Source organism: Scophthalmus maximus, chromosome 1, assembly GCF_022379125.1.
Source record: "Scophthalmus maximus strain ysfricsl-2021 chromosome 1, ASM2237912v1, whole genome shotgun sequence".
NCBI lineage: Eukaryota > Metazoa > Chordata > Actinopteri > Pleuronectiformes > Scophthalmidae > Scophthalmus > Scophthalmus maximus.
The window spans coordinates 16474194-16501314 of NC_061515.1; the positions used below are offsets into that span (position 1 = coordinate 16474194).

The following is a 27121-nucleotide window of genomic DNA, read 5'->3' on the forward strand; positions in this document are numbered from 1 at the left end:
TACTTCCTACTCATCTACTGCATTGGACGTGGAAGCTCAGACAAGGAGGGTGTGCAAGTTCTATTCTTCAATGGCAATGGAAAACTTTTTGGCTTAAACTCGTCATTTTGATGTTAAAACTGATTGCACAGTGTGATGGCGATAAGGAAAAGCGACACCAGCAGCGCTCATATTGGTTCCCCTGTTAGTCTTGCTTTTTACTAAGTCATTCTCTTGGCCGCCAGGACGCGACTTGGTTTTTGGGACAAAGGAACTGCGTTACCCATTGCGTAACCAAAACTAAGAAGATATTAGCGTTCTCCTGGTGTCTATCCCGTAGGATGGAAATGGCAGACGGTGGAACAGCGGAATCGACAAAAACAACTTCACCTCGCAAGAGATAAAGAATCCTGTTGTCAGAGGAACGAAAGCAGGCGAAGAAGGAAAGTGACAGAAAAAGAGATAAAAACAAGAGTGAACCTCGGACGGACATTTACTCCGTGGTCGGGCTGCAACTAACGATTATTATCACAATCAATTAATCTGTCGATTATTTTCTCGATTGATCGATCAGTTGTTTGGTCCATAAAATGTCATAAAATTGTGAAAAATGAAGATCATGTTTCCCAAACCCCAAGAGAATGTTTTGTTTTTGTCCACACACCAAATATATTCAGTTTACTGTCACAGAGGAGCAAAGAAACCAGAAGATAATCACATTGAAGAAGCTGAAATTAGAGAATTTTGGCTTGAACCGATTAATCGATTATCAAAATAGTTGCTGATTCATTTAGTAATACCACCAAACAACAATACCACCTGGAACCACTAGGGGCAACACAAGTTGTCTGTTGCCTCTTTAATAAGGTTGTGATTGAGAACAGAATTGTTCCACAGTTCGTAGGGAGAGAAGAAATGTGTTCGGGCCATCCTTGTTTTATCGGTTGTGTCAAAAGTAAATGCTTGATAACTGCTGCAGACCGTAGCCATGAGCCCACTCTTCCTTCTCTACTCCCCTAGTCCCAGGGCTTGAACAACAGGCAAGCACACATGGGTCCTATTGTGCAAAGAAGAAGAACCAAAGTGCAGCTGTACAGGATATGAGGCAGAGATATAATTTAATAACCCTTTTAAGGCCTCGGTGCGACTTTGACTCACGTGGGGAATGAGAACTGAAGAGTATCAAATAACCTGCGAGTTTGTTTACTCTCCACATGTGGAAGAAGTGAAAGAGGCCGAGGAGAGCGAGAGTGCAGCAATGTGTCGTCAGGTCTCACTCTGAAGGTGGGATGAGTAAAACGAGGTCATCTGTTAATGCAGATGACCTCGTTCTCACTTATCAGACACGGTCTAAAACGTACTACACGTAGTTCCTGTGGATTTGTCGACTGACGCAGTGAGAGTAAGAAATCCACTTCCGAGCAGTTTCTGCAAAAAAAACACGGCGAGTCGCAAAGCATCCACTTCGTTATGTATCCCTTCCCGGATCACACGCGAATGGCGGATCAATTAAAAACCAATTATCCTGAACGATTGCAGCAGATTAAAGGCTTGATGTCGGCAACGATTTTCCTTAATCGCTTGAGGATGTTTTGTAAAAAGGCAGACTGGCGCCGACGGATGTTCTGCCTACCTTTGCTGCTCTCTGCCTCCTTGTGGTTGACGTGTGCGAGCGGAGAGGATTTTGTCTCTTTCTGTGAAGACAAGAGGTAATTTCCGTCATTATTATTTATTTATTGGAATGTTAAATTTCAACTTGTATTTTTTTTAAACTGAACAGGAAACGTACCTTCTCGCCACCATCCGTCTTACGTGTCCTCTTCATGATCTCATCCAGGCGCTGGGAAAAGAAGAAAACACAAACAAGAAAAAAATGAAATCAAGGTTCCAGTTTTCATAGTGCCAATCAAATGTCGAAATTATTCATGTGGCATCACCAACAAAACATCTTCGCTGAACTTTGTAAAAGAACGTTGGTTTGGTTAAGCGCGCCGGAGGAGCCCGCACACCTTGTTGAACTGCTTTGCCGGGCACTTTTCCCAATTTTGCCCATTACTTCTCTTCGGGAGTGTCAAAGCTTTTCCTGTCTCTTGCATCTCGGGCCATTATGCTTCAAGCGAATATACGGGGTCAAACTCAGGCTCTTACGTCTTCAGGTGGAGGGCTGTGTTAATAATGGTGAAGCAGCTCTTGTGTATTCAGCTGGACTGGGAGCGTAGGATGGTTGAACAGTGAATAGTCTGATAGAGGGTCAGACTGTGCTGTACAGAAGAAGAAGAAAAAAGCTGCACCGCTCTGCGGGGCTAATGTGTTTGCACAGAAGGCAGAGGTTTGATTCAAGATGCGACCTTCGTCTAGGGACACACCGCTAGTCTGAGAGCGCTCCAACCAGAACTGCAGCTGCCACTCATAAAAGCGAAGCATTTTTAAGTTCTGAGATTTCTTTCATGGACAGCTCAAGTCTTCATCATTGCTTTGGCATCTAGTAGTTTGGCTGCGAAACAGCTGGACTAAAGATTCTTGTTGTCTTAACAAACTGTTGTGTTGCCCCCCCCCCCCAGGATACTTTTCAACCAGCTATGCTCACTGACTACATAATAACTCTTTCTGAAGGGGATAACAAGAGTCGGCCGGCCAGGCTAACAATACAGTAATGGTGTGATTTAGCAGCAAGTCTGAGAACATGCTGTTCTCACGGGCTAATTCCAGGACGAAATAATGCTTTGGCACGTCTAGATAAGAGCCTTTCGCACATGGAGAGAAGTCGAGAGAGAATAAGGAGAGAAAGAAAGCGAACACACAAGAGGCGTGAGGTTACTGTAGATGTGGGTGGCATACTTTAGGGTAGAAGGCCGTGGTCACAAAATGTGCCTGAGCAGCACACACACACACACACACACACGCACACACACATATATCAGCACCATGTGTGGAGAGATGTGCACAAATTCACATAAGAGATGACTGGCACAGAAAGCGCTCCTTTATTAGTGTGTATATATAGCTGCATGCACACACACACACACACACACACACACACAAAGCCATCTTAAAGCATGGCGTGCAGACAGCTGATCCAGGATAAGCCAAAAACATCATTCATCTCGGTATCAAGGACTCAGTTCGCAAGCCTCCTTTTGTCATGTCAAAAGACAAGTAAGTAAATGTACCACAGAATATAACACCTCCACGGTGAGGAGAGCCAACTATAAATTGACAACAGAATTGATTCTTAGTTACCCTGAGATGTGGGCAGTTCAGAGCAGGGCTGGAACTTTTAACCTCTTTCACATCAAACAATTTAGAGGGATTTTGGGGCACATTTCCCCCCAACAAGAATAAATTGGGAATTTGGGGGAAAATGTCTGCACTCAAAGTAACGTCTTTCTTGTCTGTTAAGGAAGAACTTCATTGAAATTCTTAAAAACAAAGAACGTTGATGTTAAGGACAGATGTACAGCCCTACCCTTTTCCTCTCCAGCCTCTCCTGCTCCTCCCTCTGGAAGTGTTTCTCCCTCTCCAGACGCTGCTTCTCCGCCTCCTCCCGGGCTTTCGCCTCAGCCTCTTCTTTCTGAAATAGACACGGGCAAGAATCCAACCACAATTTTAATTCTGGCATGGGGGGGTGGGGGGGTGGGGGGGGGGGGGGGGGGGGGGGGGGGGTGGACTTCGGCCAAAAGTATCATGCCTCTTTCATAACAAGGGTGTGGTTTTTCCCTTTGCAATTGTTGTTTACAACCACAAAAGGGATATTTTCCTGTTCTATACCCGTGCCAAACAACTCTATTTTCAACATTTACAGCCCAAAGTGAAATACAATACTTGAACCTTCGCATAATTATATTTGATCAAGTTCAACCACAGATGACACTTCTGTGAAAGACCACAAGGGGGTGGCAAAGCCTAAGGGTTGAATGACACGGAGATAAGACGGTGCCAGAGCTGAGCGTGAGCCAAGTGAAATGTAAAAATTGGCTCATTCAATGTAGTTTGGATTAATATTCGCTTTCAAGGACAACAAGATTCCTCTGACGTAAAAATAAACACTGGACCGTTTTAGCAAGAAGTCTGTCATCAAATGAGGTCAGTGTGAGGTGAACGGCTCAACTGAGACGCTAAACAACACAAACTGGTTGTTTAGATACGGGAACGTGTTGGTTTGCGGCATGATCGGCAAAGTGCCTGGGAATGACGTCAGGATGTTCTGTTTTCAGAAATGAATTCCGGAAAATGACTGGAAAGTTGGGCCGATGTTGTGTTCACACCATCAGGAACATTTTCCGAAACATCCTGTGGCGTCTGGGTAGAGCACACGGGAGGCAGGACACGATGATGAGAATTTTCTTACTAGGGGGCCGGCCCCTCCGGAAATTTTCTGGAAAATGACCAGACGATGGGCCTTTGGGCTTCAACTGCTTCAGCATACCTGTTTCTGCAGGCGTAGGTTCTCCTCCTGCTCGGCTTTGGCCCTCTCCTCAGCCTCCTTGTCCTCCTGCAGACGCTGTATCTCGTCTCTCTTCCGCTGCTCCTCCGCCATGGCGCGGGCCTCCTCCTCCCTGCGCTGCCTCTCCTCCGCCTCCCTCGCAATTCGCTCGCCTCTCAGGATCCTGGAGACGCCAGGCAGACAAAATGGAGGATAAGGCATTTTCAAACAAAAGCATGTGCAAAACGCTCTGAACTGCGGTAAACAATCCAAAAATGAAAACGGTTCCATTGACAGGACATTTCCTCCTTTGTTTACACTGCATGACTACTCTCCGCGGCGCTGACACTGAACCACGAGCAACAGGAAACCAAACATTTGGGGAGATGCAAACAATTGGAAGTGTGAGTGATCACATCCATGCCCTAGCTCCAAATACTGGCTTTGGATAGAAACAGCCAATGGGCTTTCACACATCACTGCCAGTGCTGAGAGAAATCTCATTCAGACGTGCATGTGCGGCCCCTTGATCGGTTTTACGAAATAAATTGGCAATATCTTAATGTCTTTTTAGTTTAGTTTGTTGTGCAGCATAAAAAAATATCTACAGCCGCGTATGCGCCACTAACCATTTTCATATTGGCCCCGCCGAAACAAAGAGCGCCAACACAACAATTCAGCATTAGTTCAAATGTCTCTTCGTCTAAAGGGGAACATTGCAAATGTTAAAGCATTTTAACTGCACTTCACTGAAGCTGTTTTCAGACACGAACTCCGGATAATTGGCTGTGGACATTTTCCGCAGTTTGCCTTTAACTTATGTCGAGGAGATTGTCCGAGTCGGACGCCTTCGCGGGAGCAGGAACATTTCTGGGACATTCTGTGCCATCTGCGTAGAGCAAGCAGGAGGCAGGACATGATGATCATGATGATGATGATGATGATGATGATGATGATGATGATGATGACGATTCTGCTGCGGAAAGCAGTGTCTCTGTCTTGTCTGGAGATTTTCCTGCTGGATTCTCACATGGGCTCACTCGGACATTTTCCATAAAATCTTACTAGGGCGCTTGCAGAAAATGTTTCCATTTGCGTTCTCACATACAGCCGCTCCAGAAAAGTTTAGGAAAATGTGCAGACTTCAGTGCATGTCCGACAGTAAAACAGTCTGCATTTGTGATGACTGGACAGAAAAAAAAGAGGCTTGGGAACAACGTTTCACTGAGCTACGATTCATGTTTAAAATTCCTAACATCTCCTACAAAGTCAAAAAAGCACTGACGGATCTGTTGACTGTGCAAGGTCAGCTCTAGCCTGTTCTGATTCACTGTGTGTGTGTGTGTGTGTGTGTGTGTGTGTGTTTTGAGGCGCGTTAAATCCCTCTGACCTCTCCCTCTCCTCCTGCTCGCGCCGCTCTTGCTCCTCCCTCTCCCTCTGCTCCCGGGCCTGCCGGCGTCGCTCCGCCAGGATGCGAGCCGCCTCCTCCGGGTCGTTGGTGCCCGCCATGGGCTTGGCCGACGGCGAGGGTGTCGGCGACGCTGCGGGGACGTGGGGAGCCGAGTGGGTTGGCTCAGGTGAGGGGGAGGAGGCGGCGGCCGTGGTGGTGACCGGCGATGCACGGGGCGAGGCGCCAGCTGAGGATACTAAGACGGCAGGAACCACAGGAGAACCTGAGTAGGGGGAGAAGAGACACAACATACATTAGGCAACGTGACTATCCGTGTATCTCTACGAGTAAGGATTTTTTAAGTGGTGCTTGCGCAAATGGATGCCTGTCGATCATTATTTATAGCACATTCGGAAGCAGTCGGTTCCCTTCTGTGAAACATTCCGGCTACTGCGACTGGAAAATGTAAACAACCATGGCTTCGGCTCAAGAACTTGGTAATTACATAATTAAAGCTGATTAGTGCGGCATGTTAATGCTGCGTGTGCACGAGAGGACGCAGACCGTGGAGCTCTGTGTGTGGCTCAATCAATACGCTTTTCATGCCTAATTAGGCCAGATGGTAATCTTCTTTACCTACCCTCTGGAAAATACAGATTTTCCAGAGGGTCATTCACATTTTCCATTAGACCCATGCTTCTGGCCGGTGACAGGAACAGAACGAGCCATAAAAAATGATAAAAGTGCAGTATGACTCAGCCACAGGGGGAAGCTACCCACAATCCAGAGGTTTCAATATTTTATAAAGCTGCGAAACAGGACGGCTAGTCAAACTGGTAACCAAATGCAGATGTTCCATTATTGTGAAGCAGCCTGCTATAAAACATTATGTTTTTTAATCAGAGGACGGATATGCCTCGGTTGTTACCATGGTGCTAAGTAAACTCTCTGTGTTCTGTCAAAATCCTATTCCCCAAGCGGAAAAACAAAAGTTTAGACTTATTTTTATGATTTAAATATGCTGTGAGTAATGACTGTTGTACGACAAGCTTGCGTTCCTGGAGGAAAAGGGGATTCAGGGGTTTAATTTGATATTCATGGTTTCACTTTACTCTGAACAGCAAGTTGATGGTTGAGCAACGACCGCTACCGTCGCCTTCTTTTGTACTCACCCTTTCTCTCCTCAGGGGTGGCAGCCCTGCGAGGCTCCCTCAGTCGCTCGAGGGGGGCAGGGGACGAGGTGCGGCGGTCTATCCTGGCAGGGGTCCTGGCTCGTTTGGGCCGGGCCTTGGGAGTCGACGGGCTTCCGCGTGTCGATGGGGGCTTGGGGGAGGCAGCAGGGCTCGGGGAGGCAGTTCTGCCCTTGGGGGTGGCTGGCGATGACGGCCGCTGTCTCGACAAAGGACTCGGGCTGGAAGAAAAGGAAACACACGGGGTGGGGGCGGTGTCAGACTGACGGACTGGATGATGTTTGATTAAAATGATGCCTGGTGTCCTGAAGAAACCGGACTTCTGCAAACAGGTTCACGCTGGACAAAGCACTCAAGCACTGCGTCATCCGTGAAAGTGCATCATCAGTCAGCATCCCATGCAACACTTGCAGGGGAAATCCATTACGCTAAAGTCGATTTTCTTTTTCTTTCCTCCAGGCGTCTGGTACTGACAGCTAAGCCGAGCTCTTTGTTGCTTTTTAGTTGACTTTTTAGTTCCTTCTTCCATGTTTCATCCCTTCTGTCACGGATGTCATTTATTCCTTATGGCCCGGGGATGGGAGAGGAAATGACCTCTTGTCGTGGGATCTTTCACTCAATGCCTATGAGCTGAAACAGTGCGTGAAGTATGCCGTCTGTGTGATGCAGATGTAAATGTGGTCGCTGACCAGAAACGAGTCAAGGGGATGTGAGGTCACTTTTGTTTACGACTCAGTTGTACACAAATGGTTCTTATGCGTATAAAGAGTGATGTCATATTTATGGAAGTGGACCTTATGTGATACTTATGCTTTCACAAGGTTTCCACACTTACCTTGCATGTATTCATTGTGTCCATTGCGTTTCAGGGCGTCTGGTGATTGTTTTCATTATTGATTTATCTGCCGATCGGTTTCAGAATTTATATGAAACTTCCGAAAAGGAAGGAATGTTTCTTAAAGTTTCATCCTTACATGTCTTGATTTGTAACGCAATCAGACCAAAACCAAAACTGAGATTGAAGTTTGAGGAAAGCACAATCTCAAATAAATTTTGGACATTTACTTGAATTATTGCTGAGGTAACGATCAACTGACTTATCAAGAAAGTTTCTAATCATATTTTGGTGTCATAAATAACTGATAAACTGACAGTTGTGGCTCTCGTGTGATTACATCTACAGTAACGCTGAAGGCATTCGCTGATTGAAAAAAAATAGATCAATAATCACCGAAATGCAATCTTTACGTTTAGACTATTGCAAAATGGAGACCTCCCTATTAGTTATATTATGAATAAGATCAAAAGACTTAAAGTGAATGGATTGAATGCATTCGTAAGTAAAGAACAACATATAAACGAACAAGATGTTTTACCTTGGATCAGGCCTGTGTCTCATACTCGGTAGAGACTGCCTCTTCTTGATCACCTTCTCCTTGGTGAGGGCACTTTTCTCCTTCTCATTCTCTCGCTCTTTGTCTCTCTTCTCTTTCTTGTTTTTATCCATCTACATGACAAATGGTTAAAAAAAGTCAATACAAATCCATAAATGCAGAAAATAATAATGAATATCAAAGTCTGATCAGAGATCATGTTTTGTCCAGTAATCTCACTATTCAATTTTCAATCAGGTGAATAGTAAACCCACTTTCATGGCCTTTTTCAGCCACGCTGTTATTCTGGAGAAGGGCTAACTTATTATGGGTCTTTTCCTCAATGCATTCAGGTTCCATTTCTAGCCCCGACTGTCACTACACTCTGCTGTTAGTGGAGAACACGTTAGACACAACCAGGGGGCCAGAGCTAAGTGGACAGATATACCGGCGTGGAGCTCCGTCTGCCTTGGCGCTGTGTGATGTCCGGCGTGCTGGACGTCACCCTCCAGCGGTCGGAGCAGCGGTGATGGGGCTGGTGGGCGCACAGGGTGAGGGGGCTGGCCGAGGCTGAACGGGGGCAGAGGGGCGAGTCTGAAGAGGAGGACGACATCAGATGGAATCGGATTTGAACGTCTTTTCCCAAACGACACAATTCAAACTAATGCTAATCCCTTTTGTTTGTTTGGTTTTTTTGGATTCTCAACTCACGTCCATCTTTGCCATTGCTGAGGACACTGGCAGCACTGCGGCTCCTGGCGAGGAAAGACAGCGTCGGTGTCATCAGCCGGTCAACTATGCTGCTTTCCAATGGACTCAATGCAAGGCTACGGGCTGCAGGGAGGAAGGACAAAAAAAAATCCTTAATCCGTGTGCCTTTTTCGATTGAGCTTGGAGGACATGTCTTGAATGCATTTCCTAAGTTGAACCAGAGCCCTGTTGTTAGTATATCAGCCCAAAACCTTGGTCAAACCGGAAAATATTAAGACACCTGAATGTACCACAACATATCACTAAAATTAAAATCAAATATTCTTACAAAAATGAAATTAAAAGAGACCTGATTCAAAACCCACAATCCCAATAGAGACGCCTCTGTGCCACCCAAAGAGATTACGGGAGGTGAGAAAAGAGCCCAGTAAATTAGTCTCCTGTAACCTTGGGCGTTACGAGTACCGCCCAAGAGAGAGAGAGAGAGAGAGAGAGAGAGAGAGAGACTTATTTGAAATGCTTGTCTAGACAGAGAGTCAGTTATTTATAACCAAAGCCCTGAAAGCACGAGCAGAGGGGACGACCAGTGAGGACTGCTAAGTATTTATTTGGGAGAGAAACTTTCTTCTCCGGCTGCAAGGTGCAACGCAAGAAAGATGTTTCGCTGAATCATTAGAGTGTGTGAGTGTGTGTGTGTGTGTGTGTGTGTGTGTGTGTGTGTGTGTGTGTGTGTGGGTGTGCGGGTGTGCGTGCGTGCGTGTGTGAGTGAGGAAGAGGAAGAGGATTTTTTTGCAGCAGCACAGAGAAACAGTACCTGCTCCGGGGACTTTTCAGAATACATTATCTCCTGAAAAATGCTGACTCACTCTCTCACTAACTACACTTTTTTTGTCTCTCACCAAAACGTAAAAGTTTCTCCCCCTTTGCAGGAGAACACCGTGACCCGGTTAGATTTAGCCCTCCAAATTACAAGAAAACAGCTGCATTATTTGGAAGCATAGAGGAAGGTTGACTCAAGGAAATGTATAATCACACCCACCTCAAGTCCAGTCGATCAATGCAACATTTAAGACATAGGAAAGACGTCCCCTTATCCAACACGTTGTGATGACAATGAACACAAAAGGATCCATTTGATTGTGCAAACAAACACACCCGGGAGTGAAATGGTCTTTACCTCACGATGAGCCAACCGAAGGACAGAAGAAGAGGGCACAACAAAATACACTGTACACAAAACATAATCAGGTATGAGCATGCAGAGCATGCGAAGCCCCGACCCAAATTATAGAGACCAAAAAAAAACACCAAAAAGGACTCATAATGATTTTAGGAAGATGAAAATGTCAACCATCGAGCACAGGAGAGGGACTGAAACCAGAATTAATTGAGGTAACTGAAGGGGGGGGAAAAAATAGACGACAAGGATGGATGGGTTCGGAGGAGTTGGCGGAGGCCGAGTGATGGACACATTGAACGAGTGTGTGTGGCGGGGGGGAGGGGCATTCCAGATGTTGCCTTACTTCTGCCGGGGGAGTTCCAGAGCGTGGCGGAGGACTTGGAGAGTCGCTTGTTTATAACAGAGTCCACGTGTTTGGGCAGGTTGACCGTTGACACTGAGCATCTGCCTAGGAAGCCAAAAGAGCGGCACACAGATGTTCACGCGGGTCACATGGTTGAGTGGAGGAGGAGGAGGAGGAGGAGGAGGAGGAGCATCTGCGGCGTCATGCTTTTATGCTGAAACGACGCCTCTGCAAACACACACCCCCTCGTTGTAGAGGCAACTACACTAATGTATTTGTGGCGTGAGCGACCCCCATTAGAGTAAAACTCCTGTGTGCTGACTGTGTGTATTATCATTTCATCCACTGCGTCACGGCACATACACACGCGCACACGGTGCAACATCTGTTCAACCAGGTCGCCTGTAGGTGTGTAGGCAGGTTTGTATGGCACAGAACATGTGTTTAAAACTTTCATGTTTCATGTTATTACAGTTGGTAAAGGGACAGTGCACACAAATCGCAGATGTCTTCATTTTTTTCTCTCAAACCTCTTCCGCTATTTCATATAACAGCTAGTGTTGTGGGGTGATTTGTTCATGTTTTGATCTATAGTATATAATAAACTTTGAATGTCATTCTCAATACAGCTCAAAACCTCTCCAGAGTTTTCAGAGTCGGACACATTTACAACAGCAGGAAAATTTCTGGAACATTCAGGTCGCAGAGGCTGATCGAAGGCCAGCTCCCACTCGCTCGCCGTGAGTCTTCTGGAGATTTTCCTTCTGTATTCTCACTCAGACATTTTCAGTAAATCCTACTAAAGGGCCGGCATGGAAAAGTTCCTGGAAAATGGGGCAACATTTGCGTTCTCACAAACAGACCCTCTGGAAAAGTTTGAGGCAAATGTCCGGACCATCGGTGCATGAGCAAAAGGAGCTCAAGTCCTTTACATGTGGCAGAGATCTCTGTTGTGATGTCAATATAATAATAACGACCTTTGTTCATCACCAACATCTTTCCAGAAACTGTGCCCCTATACTTCTCGATAATCCACACACCGTGGGAGCCTCCGGTGGCACTAATTCTTTGGCAAAGAGGCAGTTGCGGTGAAAACTGCCTGCCACTGAGGTTCGTGGATTATTCAGAGTAACCGGGAACATCTTATCTGCTGAGAACGAGTCGCCAATGAATATTTCACGTCATCTTTCAGAAGCAGTGAGCGCGGTAAATTCTTTTCAACTCCACAGACGTAAGTATAGCATCGCTCTTTGTGCTTTTTGTCACACGGGTTACCCTTCACGAACCTACTTGTCAAGCCATTTACACAGGCCCAGTGAGACACAACTCAAAAGAACCATACAACAGAATCACCGATGGAAAAGCTGCTGCTGGGAAACATGCAGTCATTTCGACGCCGGTGACGTTAACTGGCACTCGAGAGGAGAGCAAAAAAAAAAAAGACATCTGCGGAACTATCCGTCTGCAATACTTGCATCAATTCCCAGTTCCAGATCCATTTGATACGCTGCACTCAAATGAGCACTCTCTTTCCCCCAAGTGTCGTCAGACGGCACACGATTCAGAGAACATTGCAGTAATGGAGGCATTGAAGTAAGCAGAGTATGGATTTCTTCATTTAAATACACAATGCTATACACAGAAGACATGAGCGCAGCACGCTCTTGTGACAGAGAAAGTCTTTGGGGCATTTCCCCAAATAACACCTTGAACAGTCAGCCATTCCACTGCATCTTGTTCACAGCCACCGTCTGACAGGCGGCAGGCTGCTGAGGCAGGAAGCAACGGAGGGATTGGTTTGAGTGTCAATAATTCCCCGGGGCATATGGCGGAGGCGATTACGTGACCTAAGACGGAGCTGGAGACTCTTCAGATTTAGGCCTTTCGAGTCCGTGGGATGAAACAAAGGGAGAGAAGCATCCGCGATGCTGCACTTGTTTCCCCGCAACAGTTCTGCAGTAATTCCCGTCGTCTCTGCAGCCACTGCAGATTGGTGTCGTTAGCCGTCGGACCGCCAGGACATTTATCAATTCAACTTAAGCACTATTAGGCAACTTTCGCTGCTAGTCGATAGAGCACTGTCTACTGCAGCCGTCGCAATGAATGCGGCTGAATACATTTGTGCGATCGATACGCTCTGGTCATGATAAGGGGCGAATTACCCAGGAGTGATGTCTAAGTGGCAAACGGTCTGCAAGGACAGGGCTGCAGTGGCTAACGCGTCAGAGGAAATGTTGTGGTGAGGGTGAAGCGTTGCGGTTGATGCAGCAAAGGCACATCATCATAAAATATAACAAAACAAAACCTCAAGTCCTAGACCCAGATCTGTTTGGGTGTAATGCCTTAGACTGTGCTTCTGGTAGCTTTATTATATGCCAAGCAGTGAGCATTAAACACTGTGCACATAACAGAGGCATCTGATCAGCAAGATGTAGAATGAGATATGTATTTCGTTGTCGGGTTAAGGAAACATACAACAAAATTAAATTTTACCAATCAATTGGTAAAGTCATAATTTCAGGCTGGACTGCTTCAGATCCTAAATAGTTCAGTTACAGGGATTAGAAACCTCAGCAGCAACAATTTTGGAAACTGACTTACAAGATATGTATCATATACCGTATATGCCATATATATATATATATATATATATATATATATATATATCAAATAAATTGAAAAACAAGAGATGCATTGTTATGAAAACCATTATTAGAAATTGATCCATGCGACAGCACAGACTGACGAACACGCCTGAATATCAGGAAGGAAAAAAAAAACTCTGCAAAGACGTTAGATGCCTGCAGCATAGGACAATCAGACATCAGAGACACTACCATCATTTTTATTCTAATGGAATTATTGTATTTGAATTAGGAGCACTGAAACTCAGAGTTATTGATTGTTAAAAACTTCAACAGACACAATCAATAGCCAACAAGAGACCATATTTGGCACTGATACTACACTGCAGCATCTTCTTCGTGTTATTCTTAAGTGATCATACGAAACGAGTCCCTCTCATTTCATGATTTCATGAGGGGAGTGCGTCCAGGCTGACCGGCGTACTCACCCTCTTTCTGGCTGGAGTTCTGGCTCAGCGCACCGGCCCATGACCATCTCTGCTGGCGGATTTCCGCCCACGTCTTCTTGGTCGACCTGTGGATGGCCGCCTCATAGCGTTCCTGGAGCGGACGCGAGAGCACACGTAAAGTTATCAAACTGTCAAATGCATCCAAGGCGACATGCAGGACATTGTGACACAGTACATCCTTGTTACGGTTTCTCCTCCGGGGATCAGTATATGTAACTCATGTCTTTTTTTCCGACCTCCTGCGAGCACTCCAGCATATTCGTTGACTACACTATTGTGGACACGACCCACGGCCTCAGCCAAACATACTTTGTTCTTCTCCAGTTTCTGCTTCTGTCGCTCCTCCAGGGCAGATCGCCGTTTTTCCGCCTTGACCCGCTGCTCCTCCAGCTTCCTGCGGCGCTCTTCCAGCTGCTGCTCCCTCAGCTGCCGGGCCTTCTCCTCTTTCTCCAGCCACTGGGCCTTTTTGGCGGCTACGACGGAAGAGAGGACACGTTCAGGAGAATGAGATTTTTTTTTAACCAAACCGGCACAGGACAAAGAAGCCCTTTATCCTTGTCCTAACTAAATAAGTAATAATACACATCCTCTTTCAAAGACGCGTAGTTTGAAAAAATCTGCCTCGGTTTTGTCTTCAAAGATTAGTGTGATAACTGTTGAAAGCCACTATTTGACATAATTTAAAAAACATGCTGGTTGGAAGATAAATTCAATTACTTGTCTTTTCCACAAAGTAGTGCATAATGTGAAGAAAGACAGACGGCACTTCTGAGGTGACACTTTTATACCACACTAATCGCATCAAGCCTGCGTGCAAGCTTCAGTACAAACCACACACTTTGATATGGAAATCGTCTCTTTGTCCCTGGGCCATTCGAAAGGCGGCGTGAAGGAGGCTTTTGCAGCTGCCTAACTGTGTGTACACAACTCGCCATATTTCTTTTGACAACAAAGTGAAGAAAAAAAGAGCCTTGAAGAACCAGCCTCTGCAAAGAGGAGATTTAAAAAAAAAAAAGCAACTTGTTGCGGATTTCAGATTATGGTGATGGATCATTGCAGAGATGCCGGAGGCTAGCAGGGTTCACATTTATTTGGAGACTCGCAGGTCGGCTTTTTATCTGAGGGGGAAACAAACAGCTGAGTTATACCAAAGCGCTGCTTGCCAGCACCTTGCGGCAAAGAAAAGATCTGCTGCAGTGCGTATCGCAAGCTCGTCGTCGGCTCGTTGGCCTCGATTCGAGATGGAGCCACATCTTTACCTTGCAGTGAGACAAAGCTTTGTGGGTACTGTATGCGAAGTGCAGCGGAAACGCCGAGCAAATCAAGTGCGTTGACAGAATGTGACACTTGAATATTGAACTGATTGACTATTTGAATCGGACTTATACAACAACAGTGTTTTGTAATAGTTTTCCAGACTAGAGCTGCTGGTTGAAGGAAGAAGAAATAACAGCTGGGGGGGGGGGGGGGGCTTCATGGTTACACTAAGATATGAAGAGTTTGTCTGAATTTTCTCTGGGTGCCATAAATGTTCAGCCATAGACAGTGGATCTATTTTCAGGGATTGAAACGGCAAACAAATGAATATCTTACGCTGACGTTGCTTCAAAATGCATTCCTCAACTCCCTCCTGACAGTGACCGGTGCTGACAGGTACCACCGGGGACCCACTGTCGTAAGATCTTTAAGTAATCGTGACCAGAGGACACCGGTGCATGAAGTATTTATACCTGCAGACGGACGAGGCAGGAATAAAGGTGCTGTGCAGTCGCGGGCAAACTCTCTCATGCCACTCTCTCAAAGCGTCACTTAAAAATAACAAGGAGGAAGCTGTAGGGACTTTTCTGATCCTGACACCCACCTATTACTAAACACTACAGCCAACGGTTGATAAGATAAGCCTTCCTGTCCGAGAAGCTGATAGTGTAAACACAAGCTTTGGCAGCATCTTATCTTTCATCCCGGAGTACTAGATCAGACCCGTGCCATCTGGCATGCCCCGGTGATCGCCCAATTAGCGTCGAACGCAAGTGTGTCAAATGCATCTTACGGCTGTCGAACACACACTTGGATTAGACGACACGGAATTACAGAATGTACGATAAGAAATAAATACTATAATACTTTAAATATTAATATCAGAGTTTGTCAAATCATTGACTATGATTATTTTTTTCTTCAAAAAAATGTTTCTGTTAAACTCCCGGTCCCTTTAGCTACAAACCTGTGAGACTACCAAAATATAAAATTTGTAATGTGTCTGCTTTCCATACAAACAAGTAAACACTAATTTACATATTTTTCTTTTCCCACTTCGTAAAATGTTTTCTAACGGGTGCGATTTCTATTTGGCAACGCAAGGTTGTTTAGATGGGGAGAAAATCACAGACAAAAGATAAATCTGGCAGCAAGTGTCTCTGAAACCTCCAATTTCCCCAGTTAGATGCTAATCATCGTGGTTTTTGTGACATGTGGTTCAAACGTGTTGTCTTTAAAGACTAAAATCAGAAGAGCTGGTAGATGTGGATGAGCAAAGTTCAACCTCGGGTCAAGCGACATCCTCAGATGGGCAGCTGCTGAGTCATTTTACTGAAACAATAATTCATTTATTTACACATTAATGATTGGTTACATGATCATTCTGTGGCTACATGAATTTACATGAAAGACATATTGATGATGTTATAAGAGGAAAAAAAAATCTCACAATTAGTTGAAATAAAAAATAACACTACCACAATTAAAAGCCAAGGAACACCACGAGGACTAAATCAATGAAGCACTAGGGCTGGGTCATATATAATTTACTGTCAATAAAGTTCAAAAATTCTAAGCTTTAGTGCAATATATCTTCTTAAAGCTCATATTTTGAATTTGCTCAATTACTGGTCATTGTGTTGCCTGCTTTTCTTTATCAGGGGGCGTATCGTACATATGAGAGCTAAGGCCAAACCATGTGAATAGGTGTTGCCTTTGTTGGAAGAACTTATGCAACATTGGATTATTTTACTGCTGATTTTAGTATTTATACGCTATCGGTGTATTGCCCAGCTCTAGTTAAATACTGAACGTCTTAAGTTTGACAACTTGACGCATCCAAATGGTAGAGAATGATCAAAAACAGTCGACGTCACCACCACCACCACCACCACATGCAGATCTGCGAGTGGCTTACCTTGTAGCTTGCTCACCTCGTCTGCAGGAGGAAGAGGTGAGAGAGAAGACACAGGCAACTGTCAATCATGCAAAGCAGTGCACGACCAGCACGTAGCTGGGTGTTAATGTGACGGCCATGTGCTAAATAAGAAAATAAAGATTCGGGCAAAGAGGTGTAATATCAACTGACACAGTCAGAACAATTTGTGTCATTTGATGTGAGGCCCACGTGAAAGGCAAAAGGCACTGAGGAAAGTTTTAAGTTTGCAGAAGAAGGTTCGAATTTCCAATGAAGCCATGAGATATATTCCGCACACCGCAAAAAGGTCAAGACTTATTGTCCGTGTGAGGAAAATATCGATTTAATTCAAACTGTATAAGCATATATTTGGTGAGGTGAGCAAAAAGCAATGGCAAGTCAAACAACATACAATAAGCTATTTCTTTTTTTTAAAACTGTTCACGAAGAAGTAAGCATTCATGCAGAAAATTAATACTCGCTTATTTTTTGGTAAAATGATGGCTTGGCTGTGTGCCAATTTTTTTTCTTCATTTCTTTTTTGAAATGCAGAACAATACTATTTTATCATCTCCGTGTTTCTGTGCTACATGTGCATGCCAACTGCTGCCTGCAGCCAACCCCGTCGCAAGAACACCAGCACAGACACAAAACAACCTCTTTCGCCCCAACACTAGGGGGCACCCTCTTCCTGTGTAAAAGGGCATGTCCTCTCACCCCCTGGTTTCCACTCACCCAGATACTTGGCCTTTTCCTCCCTCCGCTCCTTGGCGAGCTTCTGCCTCTCCTCTGACTTCATGAGGTCTGAGACGAGGATGGAGGTGCGAGAAAGAAGAACAAATAGGAACGATTAAATCTTGACTTCTCATTTATATTTTTCTAGCAGCTCAAAACAAACTCGCGTTGATATCGTTTGACCTGCTGGACCAACACAGCCCGAACAAATGTCAGTGTCTAAGACCTTCTGGCCTTGTACCTCACAGAGTGATTCACGACACACAAAAATGAGTTACAAAGACCTCAGTTACAGCTGGTTAGTCAAGTCGTTGTAAGATGGAATCATTCCTCGACGGCGCGTGTTATGCAAAGAATTTGCAATTTCACAGCACAACATATCCATTAATGGGGAAAAAAACATGGCGTACCTCTATAAATATACAATAGCTTTAAAATAGTATATTGTCAAGAAAGCACAAGCGTTCCCTTTCATACTTTTACTTCAGCGAATATACTGTTATTTGTACAATACATTTTGTGACAAGAAAAAAAAAGTCTTGAATAGTACCTGCACCTGCCGTCTAAAAGACCACGGCATGAGTGAGTGTTTTTCTTCACCATGGCCAAGTCTGAGCAGCAAAAACTTTAAAACCATGAGGAACCGCCTGCCACATGACAATGACAGGAAACTGGCTAAGTCAACATTTCTACACGGATGCGGGACACATGGCCGAAACTGACGTGCACTGCACTGGAGTTTCGCGATTTTTTTTTGAGAAGAGTAAATGTTTGAAAAAAAAAGAGGAAAAAATGAACAGGGCAAGGCAAGCTAATCTCCAATTAAAAGCTGCAGCATGCGGCAGCCCCACTAAATCGCCAATGCCATCTGGATGCGGGTGTATTTTTGACCGTGGTATGTAGTGGCTACAGGGGAGTAACCGTACGTGCGTTTCTTCTCCTTCCAACACTCCTTCCAAATACCTCAGAGGAACCACTCCGCAGCGAAAAGCAAACACTGACCTGAGCCATTTCAAGAATTCAAACTGCAATCCTTTGGTGATAACTGCTAATACTTCTTGGGGAAAACATTACCTTTGTTTAGAATATCCCAACGGAAATAATTTACAACTAGAGACGAAACAATGATTGAGTTAATTGATTGAATGTGTAGGAAACTCAAGAGTTACAGCTTTTTTCAAAAATGAATATTTGCTGTAGACAGAATGTCTTTGGACTGGTGGTTGAACAAAACTAAAATTGTTTTGCTTTTCGTCAACATTCTATTGACTAAAAAGAATATCATAGGTAATATAATCAATAATGAAGATAGTTTTTAGCAACAACACAAATATGATTACAGCAAATTAATTCATGCTTCCCCAACTATTACTTACTCATAATAGCGCAGTGGCAGTAATAACTAATTTCATGATGCTGACTAATGCGGAGCATGATGATGCTTGGAATGTCATTTTTCAGGAATCACAGGATTATTTTTTTCTCTACATACACTTTATTTCTGCTGGCCGCCCAAAAAAACTAGCTTGAAATACTGCGCTGATCACAAAAGCTACCACGCGATGTCATATATAAATTCACATATTCAGCGTGTGTGCACTGCCACAAACAATTGGGAAACGCTGACACCCTCCGGTCTTGATCTTTCTTGAGCCTTCATGCTACAGTACATCATACGGCTCAATCTTCATAGACCAGATGTTCAACCTCAAACACACAAAGGAACTTATCCTTCAGCAACATCTAATGGGGGGGAGGAGGTGTGAATCATGAACATGAAAGCAATCTGCCATGCGGTCTTCACCCTTAGAACAACCTCTGACCCACTTTGATATTTGCAGGACAGTGGAAAGCCCATGTCTTGGTCACCATGATGTGCTGCTGCTGTTTGCAACTCACAACCATGTTGATCGTTAAGTCATTTGTGTGCAAAGCTTCCCGAGATAAAAACATAATAATAATGTCATAATGTCAGCTCTGTGTTATTTGGCTTACGTCTAAATTGGGGTACAGTGCACTGCAGGGTATAGTGTGGCTTACGACCCACGATAAATGGACAGTGTTGACAAATAAGTGTTTATCAATAGTTATTTTTTCACTGTTCTCTTATGCCTGGCTCACATTACACACATTTTAGCCCGACTCTCCACTGGCCGGACAAATGTTTTTGGAACTCGCCAACCAAAGCCCCAGATCGGAGCCCAATCGGCATTCGATCAGCAGTCGCCAATTACTGAGCGTGAACTCTTCAAAGACGCTATATTAGATGCTCGTCAACGAGGGGCCTCCTCCTCCTCCTAGCTAGATTTCTAGCTGGCTGTTTCTGACCTGTAAACATAAGAGTATCCTGCAATATATTGAACACAGCGTCTTTTTTGACGTCCATCGGCAACATGACCAACAATTCCTGTTTCGCGTGTGTATCGCAGTTTCCAGCGTCACTTCTCGTGTTTTTTCGTGAAAAAAACGTGATTTGGAGACATTTCTCCTGGTGAAGGGTCGTGTAGTGTGTGACCCCCCCCTCGCGGATAAGTCACGTAGTGTGAACAGCACAATGACTGAAAGCCTTTGATTACAAGACAGCACGTCGTGTAGTGTGAACAGTACAGCGATCTGACGACTGTGTCCCAGCCTTAATGCACAGCGATCTGACAATGGTGGGGAAGTCCTTGATGCCATCGTTTCACTAATTATGAAGCCTTAAGAGTGCATTTCATCTTTCATTGCACCCATCTAGGAGGTGGAAAACCTCACAAATAATAAGCTTTATAAAACAAGCAGAAAGAGAAGCTGTAGAACAAAAGTAGAGTCTGGGTCATTTGTGAAATCAGGAGACTCCGACTCGACAAATGCACAAAGAATAATGGCCATGTCTCCATGTAACTGACAAGAGGTAACGAAGGTGGCAAAGGTAACATAACAAGGTATCTGAACTGGCTGTCCTGTTAGTTTTGGGAACAGTTTGGGACTTTGGGAAGGGTTTAGCCTTGCCACCTCATGCTAAGGGAATAAAGACCATGACCACAGTGAATGGATTAATGGATGAAGAATAAAGAGGCTTAGACGCCGAAAACCCTCAAACATGTTCCTTAGAGTCTGCATGTGCTGTTAGCCAGTGGCTGCGGGGAGCTCGAGCAGAGGCATCGTGGATACAGCTATGGTGCAACTGCCAGGCCGAACTTAATGCCTTCTTGGCATCACTCGCTGACATGGGATTTTTATTCAGGTTCCCTCTGCCCAGCCTTCATCAGGGACCAGCGCATGGCAGCCTACCTGCCTTTTGCTAACCACTTACCAACAAAGCTCATTTGTCCATATTTTACAGAGTTAGTTTCTTTACTAATCTAATTCTGCCCCGAAATCTTCGGACCCGGAGCTGCAAAGGTTTGCGCACAGCGGCGTCTGTTCCACGCCTGTTCCACACCTGTTCCAGCACTCAAAGACGTCCTGCAGCAGCTCTATTGGATTTAGCATCATGTCTGAGAGCATGTGGTCACTGCCACTCCGTTAGAGAAGCAATACCTTGCCTCAAGAGAGCTGACCTGACTCCAGATAAGTGCAGATGTACATAATGGCACCAATATCAGAGCACAGAGCTTCATAACAGTTCAGCCTCCGTTGCAAAAAGCAACTGAACTCAATACAGGTTACATGGATACTTAAAAAAGGTCAAGCTTTTTATGCCTCCATGGACCGTGACAGACATCCATCTGTACATCCGTCCCAGTTTTGTGAACGCAATGTCTCAGGAACGCCTTTTGTTCAAATCTGGCACAACCGTCCACTTGGACTCAACGATGAGCCGGTTGGATTTTAGAGATCAGGGCCATTTTTGAAGAACACGTAGGCTATTTCATAGGCTGATTATAACAAAATATACTTTTATTGAATCCCTCCTCCATTACTTTACCTTGTTTCGACCTGGGAACCGGTGATGCCGGTGATGCCGGTGATCCAGGGATGATATCAGATTTCCTGGGGGTAGTCAACCTTCGGTCGATTTCCTTCTTGACTGGAGACTCCATTCTCTGGGTGTTGTCTGTGCTCGGGGGGCTGCTCTCCCCCTCCGGGTCCGGCCTCATGGGGTTTGTCTTCAGATCCGAGTAGGGAGCTGGTTGAAGAGACAGACAACAGTAGAAAACAAGTGAGAAAATGACAAGGTGAAAAGGCAAGAGGAGGACAGTTGGAACTCAACCAGTTGGCCTTCATTCCTTTCACCGCTGGGCCTATGAAGCAGTTGAGTGTGGATGACGTAAACTTCCACAAGAGCTGCATGTATCGGGTGTGAGGGGTGGAGTCCATGGTTCTAAGAAGGAGACTATTTTCTGAGAGAAGTGAGAAAACTTGTAACATACTGAAACAGACTGAAAGAAACAACCAGCACCTGAGAAACCAACTACGCTCCTCTGTTTCTGTACAATGCTTCTTTCTGCTGCAAAGATTACACCATTTGCTCAGAAGCACGAGATAATAGGTCTTAAGCCTGCTTTTTGCCCAATACCATTTCTACTCTGCGCGACTGATTTATCGACAGACCGGCCTGAGCAAATGGTCCGGCTCCCTGGCAGAACAAAACGCAATAATTGGTTCCTGGCATTCTGATGATTCTTTTCTGATGAAATGGATGGCATCGGATAGCAGAATCTCAGTGATCGAGTTCCCGGAGGGTAATCAAAACCCATGGTTTTTATGAAAATGACTCAGTCAGTTTAGGTTTCATCAGTTATCCGTCAAAAGTGTTTTGATTACAAAATAGCTGGTTTGGTTTGTCGCAGCTTCACTCACAGCACCATGACTCACACTTGGCAGGCTCCTGGACTTGAATCTCCTGCTCAAACACTACTCGGCCCAGGCTTTGACGGCCAAACAAAGACCCTCATGGGAGGGACACTTGGCTTTGTCCACTCAGCACCGTACCCCGGTACTCGCCGTGGAACCATGTTGGGGCACGGTTGCTCCTGCATAGCCTCTGAAGGTAAACACTGGGGCAACATGCTGTAAATTATTCAGACTTTGGCTAAAAACAACACAGACGGCAGGGGGCTGTCACACCGGGACAGTGGGTGCGCTGAAGATTTACTATACAAATGCTGTGCTATTCAGCAGTTCGCAAAAGAGGAGCACCAATGAGGAGCGAGGCCAATGCTGTGTGACTTCAAAGATCCTTGTATACATTATTTAACTGTACAGTCTCCACAAAGGGCTGTGTAACTTTTTTAATTCAAATGAACTGCTCCCTTCCTTTTAAATTAAACTCAAGAGCTCTGCATGAATAGGCATCAGCTTTCCGCACTGCTGCAACTACAGACAAGCATGCAGTGAGATATCAGGTCTATGAGGCTCATCTGCTGTCGGCATATGGAAAGGCAATGTCACCCATCTGGGAAATGGAGGCAGTTACTGATGACCTTGAGATGGACAAAGCCTGATGGGCAGAGAGAACGCGAGAGAATAGCAGTGCGAGTCTATGAAAGAGTTGAGCTGGGAGACAAGACATTGTGTTTCCCCTGTCAAAGCATGCCACTATTAAATAAGCATTCCTCGGGCAGCGATGTGCCCCGACAGAGAGGGGCCATTGTTGTGGTCTCTGCATGGCAACGGGACAGTGGCCAAAACACTGCAATGACAGCGAGATGGGAACGGAAGGAGTCTCTACTTGTTGTCAGTGCAATTTTAGGCCATAATGTAACTTTGTGGAAAAAATGTGGACAGCCCAGTTATGTATTAAATTTCTACAGGAGAAATTGCAATGCCCATAGCAACACAGGACCTAAGGTTAGTGACCGACTTCATTTAAACTTCGATAAATCCAGTTAAAGTGCCTGCTCTCTTACTGTATTGAAGGAAAAACCATAAAAAGAAGATTTAATCAATCAATCAACGTCAATCAATTCCCTACATCAGTTCACAATAGAATGATGCTACACAACCCCAGATGTTTTCACCAGTTTGACCACTAAGGTGATGAATCAAACAAACCTTTGTCTCTGAATTCATCATCTCTCGCAATTTTCTCACCCTGATCCCTTCAGGCAGACTCGTCAGCGAGGGCGTCTAAGGCGCCTGGAGTGAATGCCAGCTCTGATAGACAGGCTTCGTGTTGCCTCATACCCTGTGAGCACTTTCCCGTACACCTGGGAACTGTAGCTACTGAGAGTTGGCTGGCTGACAAGACTGTGCGAGACCGGTCATCACTGTGATCTATACTGTCGATGATGAAGAGAATGGGAATGTAACATACTCTGGTAGGTAGGTGGCCCCCGACAATGAATACCAATGAAACGTGAGCTCTCTGGGGGGGGGGGGGCTGAGGGAGACGACGACTGCTGCTGCGTAGCAAAGGGACTGAAACAAGGGCTGATTGATGCAGGGAGCAACTGTCTGGGCTGCCAGACAACTGGGAGTGCACGACGTCTTAGCGTTCAACGTGGGGAGAAAAATCGGAAAATGTAATAAAAATGTTAAACTACGGCGGCAACTGATGACTATTTTCTGTATTCATTGATCTGCTACTATATTGTTTCAGTTGATGGAGCATGTAGTCTATAAATTGTAACTTTTTTTTGTCTATTTTGTCCAGCTAAAAGAAATTGAATCTGCTATGATATGACACTGAAAATGTTTGAAAATTTTGCTCAATCAATTACGTTATTTGTTAGAAAATAGTCTGCCCTAATACTATTTCATTCAAATTATCAACTACTCATTTTAGAAATATGTAGAACTGTAACTCATGGACAAAACAAAACAAAACATCATCTTTGGGTTTTGGAATCAACAATTTTCACCCTTTTATGAATCAAACAGCTAATCGATTTATGGAAAAAATAATTGACACATTAATTGATATTGAATAACCGTAAGTTGCAGCACTAGTGCATTCCTGTTGTGTTTGTATCATGCACATCCCTGCAGGCAGTATTCTTCTGCTTAACAGATGCCAGCAGTAATGTGCAAAGAAGTATCACGATAAATCACCAAAGGCTGTGAAGAAGAAGAAAGCAAGCAAGCAAACATGAATATAATCAATCCACAATAAATGGGCCTCAAGAACACAACAATGCATTATGGTGAGGAGCGCTTTATGTAAAAAAATAACCGCCACGGAACACATTTTAAAAAAACACTGTGCTATGCTGTATCACCCAAGTCAATCAGGGTCTTCTACCTATCCCAGTCTGACACGCTGATGAGTACAACAGACACAAAAAAGACATGGCTCGAGCAAAGCGATTCACGTAACCCTGTTCTCATGTGGTGCGTTTATATATGAAATCATTGCATAATGAAAAATATGAGCCTCATTCCATATTGAATACAACTGTATGATTTGCATGAATCAACTGAGTAACTGCCTCTTCAATAATTACAGTCCAGCTTTGTGGAGGTTCTGCACCCAGGGGACAGCTACAACCAAAAGCTATTAGACCACCCTCTTTTTGACATCACCTGCATTATTCATATTCATAAATCAATGCACAACAACCTACTTTGAGAGGCCGGAGTCTCCCAGCAAGCCTAAACATGGAAAATCACTTTGATTTATATCTTATTATTGGAAGGCCAGAGAGTTGACATTGGGTCAATATTTCACAAGCTTGGTAACGTTCCTGACAAACTAGGTCCTAGATAACGATTTCTGCATTTGTGCCCCGCTCCCTGGCTTGAGCATGGACCAGTTTCTACAACCATACCTCTACCTATGAAATAATTTGTTGAGTTTTGGGGGTAATAAATTCATCAGTTTATATCTAAAAGGTCTTTCATTTAACTTTACTTTGATCAAATAAAATGTCACGGAGGGACAAATGGAAAAATACTTGGCAGGTTTTCAGATGCTTTAACTTGAACTACAAAAGACCATGATAAGGGCGTCGGTCAGCTGACTCGTCAGCGCCGGCGCCCCACGTCCGGAGGCTTGAGTCCTCCTGCAGCGGCCGCGGGTTTGACTCTTTGCTGTGTGTCTTCCCCGCTCTTTCCCCCCTTTCACACTGAACTGTCCTGTCTATAAAGGCTAGAAAAAATGCCCCCAATAAATATCTTTAGTAAAAAAAGAGCATGATTGTCCAAGAATCCTTTTGTAAGTATTACAATGACTACATTAGCATACTATTATCATTGTTAGAGAATCATCTACTGCTGAGGTGGTTGAAAGTAAATCCTCCTTTAAAGCATCTGTAGGTGCTGTGCTGCCGATGCTTGCTTTTGTTTAACCTCCCTACCGAGTATCAAATGGGTATTCGACAGCTGTGAGACCCCAAAAACTGGGTCAGGGTAGGTTCAGGAATCTGTGGCACGTTGTGCGTGATCATTGGTTGAACATCACACTGTGACCATGCACCGCGGCTCAGTTGGCCCCATCATGACGCCCTATGGGGCCTCCCTGGCTGCAGGAATGAAACAAAGCCCAGGGCACTCAGCTGAACCTGGTTACATGCAAACGTGATACAATAGGATAAGATATCTGTGAAAGTCAGCAGAAACAGTAAAGGAAGCCCTGCAGAAGGTTTTTTTGGATGCATGCATGCATGCATGCACAAGCGCAGTGTGGGAGCAGAATGGCAGGCTGAGAACCAGCAGGAAAGTAGCTGCCATTTAGAGGCATGTCAGGTTGGAGAAAATGTATTGAAATGTTGGTTGGGTAAAATCCACAGCAGCTTCTCAGAAGCACCATTGCACAATTACTGCAAGTCAAAATTACAAAGAAAGCGCTTAACTATTTGACATTTTGGCTTTTGATATTCGGAGTAAAAAGAAAACTGGGTAAGTAATTTTGTCACAGAAAATGTGATTTAGCAGAGATTCAATTTCACAGCATATTATTTTGTTAGAGCCGCTTATAATAGACATAGAGCCCACTTCCTCTCATGTCACCTCCAAACCTGCAGGTCAGAAGAAATCTTCCAGTATAATTATTTCATGAATTACATGATAAAAGTATTAGAAAAAAAGCAAGCAGAGGAGGGAGATAACATTCAACAGCAATGCACCCACTTTGTAATGGAAGATGTTTCACAGCAACAAATGCCATTTGATCTGACATGCAACACAGCCTTGAGACAATGTACCACACAGCAATTTTTTCTACCTGTTCGCCAACCTCATGAAAAACCTTGTGTCCTCCACAGCAGAGCAAAACACATGACTCACTGTATGACAAAATCAGCAAACTATGACAGCACATTCACGTGACACTGTTTGCTCATTTACAGCTCAGAGAGGGAGGGATACTTTCGGTCGAGAAGAGCTGTGAGAAGCGGTTGGAATGTGAAAATGTCGGATACAAAAAACAAGATGACATTTCTGTTGTGAAGATAAAGACATAAATGATCTTGGTTGCATGGTCGTGATCAGTCGTAATGAACACAATTTACGGCTGCTGCTCATTTCCAGAGCACCGCTGCAAATGTCTTGCCAAGACACTATGCAGATTAAAAATATAGGGCAAGACATTGAATATTTATGAAGCCAAGAACAGTGCGCTTAAACACAACCCTTTCTAGCTCCTGCCAAACAGATAAGAGAATG

The 27121-nt window shown here is 44.6% G+C and overlaps 1 protein-coding gene across 5 annotated transcripts in view; it reads right to left on the reverse strand.

The window, feature by feature from the left end:
* Positions 1 to 27121, reverse strand: part of map7d1a (MAP7 domain containing 1a) — a 39760-nt gene that overhangs the window by 4033 nt on the left and 8606 nt on the right. For 2 of the 5 annotated variants that reach the window (XM_035635402.2, XM_035635392.2), the window contains exons 2-16: positions 21504 to 21704; positions 17594 to 17662; positions 16859 to 16879; positions 13993 to 14156; positions 13663 to 13774; positions 10590 to 10694; positions 9067 to 9189; positions 8804 to 8949; positions 8359 to 8489; positions 6965 to 7203; positions 5793 to 6075; positions 4406 to 4586; positions 3446 to 3550; positions 1769 to 1819; positions 1613 to 1673 (exon numbers count right to left, since the gene is read on the reverse strand). In XM_035635402.2, coding sequence (XP_035491295.1) covers positions 1613 to 1673; positions 1769 to 1819; positions 3446 to 3550; positions 4406 to 4586; positions 5793 to 6075; positions 6965 to 7203; positions 8359 to 8489; positions 8804 to 8949; positions 9067 to 9189; positions 10590 to 10694; positions 13663 to 13774; positions 13993 to 14156; positions 16859 to 16879; positions 17594 to 17662; positions 21504 to 21704 — 1992 coding nt within the window. The remainder of the gene's footprint in view (positions 1 to 1612; positions 1674 to 1768; positions 1820 to 3445; positions 3551 to 4405; positions 4587 to 5792; positions 6076 to 6964; positions 7204 to 8358; positions 8490 to 8803; positions 8950 to 9066; positions 9190 to 10589; positions 10695 to 13662; positions 13775 to 13992; positions 14157 to 16858; positions 16880 to 17593; positions 17663 to 21503; positions 21705 to 27121) is intronic. The other 3 variants (XM_035635410.2, XM_035635417.2, XM_035635424.2) reach the window with 3 other exon arrangements.